Source organism: Streptopelia decaocto (genome assembly GCF_964273445.1).
Source record: "Streptopelia decaocto genome assembly, chromosome: Z".
Classification (NCBI taxonomy): domain Eukaryota; kingdom Metazoa; phylum Chordata; class Aves; order Columbiformes; family Columbidae; genus Streptopelia; species Streptopelia decaocto.
In genome coordinates, this window is record NC_138657.1 from 53,048,556 (window position 1) to 53,057,112 (window position 8,557).

Here is an 8,557-nt window from a genome sequence, read left to right on the forward strand (position 1 = left end):
CTTCATGACACCCGTGGCTGCTCTGTGTCCCAGGCCTGATGACGAGGCAGAGAGAAGGGGTACAAAAGAATGTTCCTGTTCTGCCTCCAGTGGTGGCTCCACCTGAGAAAAAGCATTTCACGTGGCACGTGTACTGCACTGCATTCTAGTAAATCAACGGGTATAGATGTTTTAAGATATAACTGACCTGTTTATCATGATACCCTTGGGGATATGAACAAAATACATTTCCAGGGTATCAGACACAGTCAGTCATGTTGCATCGCCATATACTACAGAATTCAAAGCGTTCCTTTACAGAGGTCAAAAGTGTAGGAAAATCACATAAATCAGCCATCTATATAGAGGGAACACTAGAGCAAACTATAGGCTTTCTAATTCTTTGAGTGAAAATAAGAAAATAGTACTCAGCAATATAAAACTATGAACACTTTAATAAAAGGAAAGAGGACAGAAAAAGAAGAAACAGCACACGTGCCTGTACATACACAACATGAACAGGTTTGAGGATACACCTCACAGCAGTTTAAGACAATCTGCACCTGGATTACCAGTTTCAGTGCCCTCAACCCCTCATTTCCCTTCAACACATCTAACTAAAAACTAAAACCAATGCAGTGCACACACAAGAGCAGCCCAGAGTTAAACATATTAAACACATGTGGAATCACACCAACAGTCAAAATTAACTGTAGCTAATTTAACGATGAAGAGTGGCTAACAGTCCTATGTAAGTATAAATACCTCTACCCAAACCCAGGAAAAATTGATCCCAACAATAAAGCTAGGAACATTAATTTTAGTGTTTACAGTCAGTTCAGTATTGAGAACAATTTACATAAAACCTCAAATACCAAGTCACAATAAAACCCAGAGGTTTCGAATATTCAACTGCAAGCAATTTTTAAAAAATTTTGTTAGAAGGAACTGTAACTATTCCCCCCCCCAAAAAAATAAAGACTTCTGAAAAGACACAGTGGTAAAATTGGAAAACACAGATAAGCTTTCAAGCAAGCAAACTCAGCTGTTCATATACGTGAAAGCTTGTTCATGTTTTTGAAACAGATGAACAGATAAAACAAAAAAATGTACTGCCGCTCCATAAAAACCTTCTGCCCTAGATCTGGAAAGACATATTGAAAGCATTTATGCTTCCAAGTAATTTTACCTATATTATAGAAGTATAATGAAAAATTGACTAAAAAAGCCAAGCTCTTCTTTAAAGCTCTTCAGTTTTAAATTACAAACACTGTCATGCCTGACCATATATTTTGTCTACTACACATTGCTACTACTGGACAAGGACTGCTCGGCAGTCCTTACTGTGGATTTCTATATTTTACTTTTTGCATTACATCAGAAGTTTAACTTAACTCTGAAAAGTTAACAAAAAGCATTTATCAAAAGTGATTGTGTTATTTTCCTATATAGACTAAACATACTGTGAACAATTATAGTGAACATCACATTTTAGTGTTCACCATGGGCTGATCTTCCTGATACTGGCTCCAGTCACACAGTACAGTGAGGAAGACAAGACAACCCAACAAACAATAAGATGGGAAAAAAGGTATTTTGTTTTAATCATACTTCATTATATAAGTAATAAACACTTAAAAAGGAAGACCTTAAACAAGAACAAAGCAATGAAGTGAATTTACTCCATTCTGTTACTTGTTCCTAAAGCACAAAAAATGGCAGTGGCACATTCCACAGGTCAAGCCAGCAAATATGCTCCAGGAAAGGAGCTCACCCTGCAAATACTTCATATTCACTTCTCTACATTGTCCTATGGTAAGTGGATGTACTAAAAGAAGTCAAAAGACTAATTTATCTTCTAGAGCAAACACAGATACTTTTGCAATGACATTGATCTGCAGGCAGGGATCACCTCTACCCAGTGATTTATGGTCCCTTCCCACCTTGGCAAGGTGGGAAGCCATGCCTGGTACCATAGCAGCATGGCAGTCTTCATAAAGCTGTAAGAAGAGAAGACAAGTAACACTGGGCTCAGGGAACAGGCCATCAGACAGAGCAAGTGGGAAGAGCAGTAACTTTATCTACCAAAAAAGAAAGAAATTATAAATTGCTCAACATGATCAGAGGTGAAATAACACGCAATACAAGCTGTGTAATCCTCATGGCCACACACAGCTCTAAAGACATGATTGCCAGGATGTAATGCTATATTAAACACACTTATGGAACAAAGATGAGAAGATTTACTGAAGATTAGGACTCTACTCTTGTCATTCAAAAGCTATTTATACAAAATATAGAAGGCCACCATAAATATCTGAGAATCTGCGAGTTACCGTGCAAATCCACTTACTGCATGGCAAAAGCTGAAAGCTTAAAAAGTGATTTCAAGAAGGACTCAGTAAATTTAACATATCTTCCTGGTCAACACTTCTGTAGGAAAAAAAAAAAACAGAAACTCTGGATGTAATAATATAAGAAACTACACTGGCTAACCCAGTCTAAATGTTGGATCCATTAGCTCAACCCACAATAGCAAACCTGAAGCCTTGCCTGTGATCCGGCCACTATGGAAGGACAAAGACACATTGTGCCCATATGGCTTACACAGGGATTAGGTAATTGAGTCAAATGATTTAAACATGGTAATCACAAGGAACAAAGAGATGTATGTCACCAAAGGAAAGAGTAAAAGCACATTACCATTTAAATCTATCTCCAAGAGCTTGTAAAATAGGGTGACTACTCAAACCTGTACAGAATTTTTATAGTGTCGTTATACCTTCAATCCCGCTATAAAATCCTTGTTGCTACTGGGAGTTATACGTCAAGATCAAGATCATCATACAGGATTACGCAGAAGACAGAGCATGTTACAGACCTCTCAAATCTGAGAAACATCAAGTTCACGGAAGCTGGGCTTTAAAGAAAAAAATTACAGCCCTTACCGTTACAAAAATTAGTCTTGTTCATGTCTGAAAGGCAAAACAGTTACCATGATGTTTTGGGAAGCCTACAGAGGGAGCTGCCAGCAGGATTTTGGACGACATGGATTATATTCGACCGTGACCAGTTCCAGCTGCTTTAGAGACAAGTGAAGAAAATTCTTAAGTAGGAAATTGCAAAATAACACAGCCACAGGCAAGATTTCTTCCTACCTCCCATCAGTTAGAGGTTATTTAAACAACACACTCAGGAAGAACAGAAACTAGCTTTTACACTTGCTGGTGTATTTTTTAAAATTTTAGTGTAAAACTGAATATTCTTACTGAATATTCTTTCTTAAAATTCTGCTATGCTTCTAGCCTCCATCTCCTCTGGTAACAAGCTGCACATGATAACTGCAGCTAGTCTGTTCTCCTTCATCAGTTTTAGTTTTCTCTTTCAAACACTGACAGCTCTCCTGTTTTTCTATTATGAAAATATGGTCACAAACTCATAATCTTTCTTTTTTACATCATTTGATGGTTAATCCCTAAATCTCTGCATTTTTCCTTTTCTGGAACTTCAGTCAAATCTTCAGTCGCTCTTCCAGTTACAAGAATGTCCCTTGTCCTCATGCCTGTGACATTATTTCTGACACATTGAGATCAGAACTGTATTCCACCCCTTGCTTTCAAAACGAGCAAATACATAACTAATTCCTCTGTCTTTCTAGGTAGTACTTCAGATCTGCAAAGACAAAGAGAATAGGAACAGCCTGAAGAGGAAATGGACAGAACACAACTGGAGTGAAAAAGGAAAAACACCCATCAGCCTACTAAAGTGCTGCAGGGCATAAGCGATTTATCCTATTTCAGCAACAGACTGAATGTATGGGGAAAAAAAAAAAGTGAAGTTTTTTTCTACAAGTAGTTATATAGGTATTTAACATCATTAACTGGATAATGCACAAGAAGTGGAGATACAGGTGTAAGTTCACATATAAAGCAGCGAGCTATTTTTATATTATTTGAGTAAAGGGAATTCGTCAACAGCCAAATGCCTGTATTTAGATATCAAAAAGAAGCATCTTCTGGAGAAGTCTCACAGGTATCCTCTGACTCCCTCTCTCCTTCTCTAAGCTTTCATGGGCTAAGGCACATTTTTCAAGACTGGAAATACATTCCATTCTTAGCAATTTGCAATCTAAATCAAAGGAGTTCCTTCCCATTTCCAAGATAGATTACCTAGCATATTTCAAGCAAAAAATATAAATTATACTGAAATAAGAAGTAAATTTCAGTATCAGAAATTATGACCAAAAAGAACAAACTAGCTGACCACTTGATATGCTCTTACATTACACAAACATGACTAGTTATTCCAGTTATAACGGGAAATATTATCTGCAGCTCTAGACAACATTTATACCAATGTTTACCCACTGAAAAAAAAACCCAGATACACAGCAAGCAGCTCTGCCAGCATCAGTCCTTGAAAATGCTGGGTTTTATCCAAACACTGGTTTTCATGTGTTTTTGGCCATGACTTCTAACAATGCCTTTCATTTGTACAACATCTATTTTCTATTGAGTCCTATAAGAAATCTCTCATGAAACACTTTAACCTAATTAGAACTTGTCAAAATGACAAAACAAGTAACTTTTCTTCCCAGAATGTTCTGGTCTTATTCTTTGGTTTATTATGTTTTGCCAGTCTTTGCAATTTTGGTGTAGTCAACAAGTATGACTTGTCACATTGATGTTTCACCAAAAAAATGCTTTCTCTTAGGCTCCCTTTCTATTTAAAGACAAATAGAGTTATCTGGAATTAATAAAACTCTGTATTCAGAAAAGTGTTTAACGTTACTGGTGGACAGATGGGAAAAAACACATACTTTTTCAAATGATCCCATTAACAAAGTAAAACTTTATTCTTCTCTGGATTCAGCAAATAAACAGATAACTATGGAAATTTTTAAAGAATTACTACACATGCCGCTCAAAATAATATTTAGTTTTAAAAGAGGGCTCCCTACAAACCACATGTAAAAATAGCCCAGATCAACTCATCACTCTATCCAAAGTTTCTTAAACAGTTTTAATTATGCTTTCAGGCAAGCATAGCCGGTACGATACACAACCCCAACTCTGCCTAGGACACAGCTCTGGGTAGAGCACATCCAGGTAGCTCATTGTTTACGGAACCAGGAGACCACGTGTGAAGACCTCCATTTCATCCTGGCCATGCATTTCCTACACACTGACACTGCTGGGGTCACAGATCCCTCTGTGAGCTATTGGAACTAGCGCATCTAACCATCTTCTGCTGTGTTTAGTCAATCAAATCATCAATCAAATCATCAGAAGAAGAAACTAATTGACCACGCTGGATGACAGAGTTTGTATGAACAACGTGGCTGACAGAGGCACAGGCAGCAGGACCGTCCCTTTGTTAGAAGCAGCTAGATCAATTTTGATCACCTGTACAACCACAGTTCAGGTTGTAAACCCACCTTCTGAATGGCAATGTTATCTAGTCCTGGCTGCCCTTCAATATCCTTCTCAAAATGCCCCCTTCCACATAACTAGGACAGACTCTCCTACATTTTAAAGGGGAATTTTAACAACAGAAGGCTGCAGTAGATTGAGCCAGAATGGGGTACCTCCTCCACCAGTCCCAAGAGAAAACAATCAGACCTCACAATAACCAGGACCCACTAACTCTAGTATTACACTGCAGTCACACGAGGACCAAGTTAACATAAATGCTCAAAACCCTACAGTTTGAGCAATTGCTATAAAGGTATCCCCCTAGTATTACTGATGTGTAATGTATTAATGTGTTGCATCACATGTGTAAGTCATCCAGCAAAATATGTAAATAATTAACAGTAATGAAAGGAAGTATTTTTACATTCAAGAGTTACTGTCCTCACTGCCGACTTTACAAGTGAGTAGAATCCTGCAGAGGGAAAAAAAAACACAAACCCAAACCAGCAAAGCATGCTCATGCCTTATTTTCCAAAAGCATACAAGCCAAACAGTAACATTTATATTTATTAAAAGTTCACACAGACCTCATAAAAGCAGTTTTATAAGTTGCTACAGTGAGGTTTTCTGAAACCCCAGACAGAGATCTGCAGAAGTTATAAAAATAACTGCCAGACCTATCAGATTCTTCACGTGACACACAAGCCATCAAGCACAAATTGAGGGGTTAGGTTTACTATAGTGTCCAGCCAACTCCAATCATTACTTTATTGTAGGGTTGAACTGCAGTATGGGACACAAGGAAGACAAGCTGCATAAAGCTTGTCAGCTGCTTGTTTCCTGGCTCATGACAAAACCATGCTAACTTCAGTGCCTTTGACCTCGAGAGCTTTCTTCCATGAGAAACATCTGGTTATTCTTTAGCTAGCTCCTGAAATCTGAACAGGAAAAAAAAAAAAAAAAAGGCTTTCCAGAAAACCCCAGCAGAACCCCACCCCAGTTCAGCAGGCTCCACAGACCTCCCAGAGGCTGAGAACAGATGACATAGTCCCACTCAAATTAAAGAGCTAAAGTCACGAGTGACCTGCCATTGATTCAGCCAAAGAACTTCCCATTTCAGTTATCTCCTACCAGACAAATATGAAGAGTTAGCAGCCTAAACCTGACACACACGCCTCCTTTATTCACGTGTATTTCTAGACAGCACCATACATCCTCCCTCTGGGAGATGCTGAGCAAGGTGAGAAACATTGGATTCCCAACGGAGAATTAACAACTCATGGCCACAAATAGCAATTGCCCTTATATTTTGATCATAAAGAAGATCTGAAATAATGACATCAAGATTTCTATCAGGTTATGGAAGTGTCCAGAGGCATTTCTGTCAGGGCATACTGTTGTGTCATTCTTTCAGAGCACGGCTTGTACCCAGACCAAACGAGAAGTTATTTATTCACATTCAAGGCCTTTCCTCCCTCCATCACCTCATCCTTTCCCCTAAGGTCCTCCCGCCTCCCTGCCCAAACCTCCCCGGGCTCTCCTCACCCACGCCCCTCTCCCCGCCAAAACCCCCGGATCACATCCCTCCACAGCCGCCCGGCACGCCCCATTGCCCACCTCACACCCCCCCGCCGCCGCGGTCCCTCGCTCCCGCCCTGCCGCAGCGGCCCCGTCCCCAGCGCCCGCCCGCCCCGCCGCTCGCGCCCCGCGCAACCGCCCTGCGCCGCCAAGCGCGAGCGCTCCCCTGACAACCGCAGCGCGCGCCAGGCCCGGCCACTCCCCGGCCCCGCGCACACAATGGGCCCCGCGCGCAGCCCCCTCCCCGCCCCCCCCCCGCGCCGCGCACTGGGGCGGCGGCCCCGCCGGGGCCTGCGGCCGCTCGTTCACGCCGGCCCCTCCCGCCGCCCCTGCCCCACTGACCATCGCTGCGCTTGATCTCCACGTAGATCCCTATCTGGATCTTGCCGAAGTTGGCCGCTGCCATGGCTTCATGGGGCAGCCGCGGAGATCCGAGGCGCTGCCGGCCGGGCGCACAGGGGGCGGGAAGGGCGCGCACAGTGGCGGTGGCGACGGCGGCGGCGGCACCGACCGCGGCGGCTCTGGGAGGGCGGGAGAGAGGGGAGGAGGGAGGGAAGGAGGGGGAAGAGAGAAAAGGCGCCGGCCGGATACAACAGGCGCTGGGAGCGGCTGCGCCTGCGCGCCTCGCCGCGGCGTCACGGCAGCACCGGCTGGCGGAGGAGGCGGGGGCAGGCGCGCCGCCGCGGCTTCGTCAGCGTGAGGTGTCCCCTCCTCCGCCTGCCGCCCCGGCGGGCGGGCGCCGTCGGCCTGCGCGGCCCGGGCGGGTCCTCGGCCCAGTTCCCACCCGCGACCCAGTCACGAGGGCGCCCCGTATCCCCAGCCCGCGACCTTGGGGAGCCCCGCCTCGCCATTCACCCGCGCCGGGATGCCGCAGCCGCTCTCTCACAGCGGCCCTTCGCTGCACCTCGGCCGGGCTGGCATAAGATGGGTGCCCTCTCTGCCCTGGGACCGGCGCCCCACGGTAAAACCCTGCGCTGGCCGCCTGCCAGCTCGCGTGGGCCCGGGCCGGGGCCGGGAGGGGCTCGTCCCAGCCGCAGGCCGTCTGTGCCAGCCCCCGTCTCCTGGACATGTCCCGACTTACAGACACACATGCACCTGTTTGGCACCAGATGGTGACGGAGCTGCTCTGAAGTTTTAGCGTAATAGTGTTATCTATATACTGTCTGCTTATTCCAGGCTGAGCTCTTCTGCCTAGGATCCAGTGACAGGACACATAGGAATTGTTCAAAGCTGCACCAGGAGAGGTTTAGACTGGACATTAGGAAGCATTCTTTACTTAAAAGGGTGGTAAACACTGGAACAGGCTTCCTAGAGGAGTGGTTGATGCACCAAGCCTGTCAGTGTTTAAGAGACATTCGGACAATGCCCTTAATACCATACTGTGGCTTTATAAGCCCTGAAGTGGTCAGGCGGTTGGACTAGATGATTATTGTAGGTCACTTCCAACTGAAATGGTCTAGTCTAGTCTATTCTGTTCTGTTATCATGTTCTGTTCCATTCCACACCCATGTGCCAAGCTGAGCAAGTTAGAAGCATGCTTCAAGTTCTCCAACCTGTCAGCAGCTCTTTGGTCCAAGGAAGCCCAT

At 44.1% G+C, this 8,557-nt stretch overlaps 1 protein-coding gene across 3 annotated transcripts in view; it reads right to left on the reverse strand.

Annotated features, from left to right (window-relative positions):
- Window positions 1-7,700, reverse strand: part of KIF2A (kinesin family member 2A) — a 58,470-nt gene extending 50,770 nt beyond the window's left edge. For 2 of the 3 annotated variants that reach the window (XM_082074613.1, XM_082074612.1), the window contains exon 1: window positions 7,314-7,697. In XM_082074613.1, the coding sequence (XP_081930739.1) occupies window positions 7,314-7,377 (64 nt within the window). In that variant the 5' untranslated portion in view covers window positions 7,378-7,697. Of the gene's footprint in view, window positions 1-7,313 lie in introns of all 3 variants that reach the window. The other variant, XM_082074614.1, reaches the window with a different exon arrangement.
- Between the last annotated feature and the right edge of the window lie 857 nt (window positions 7,701-8,557).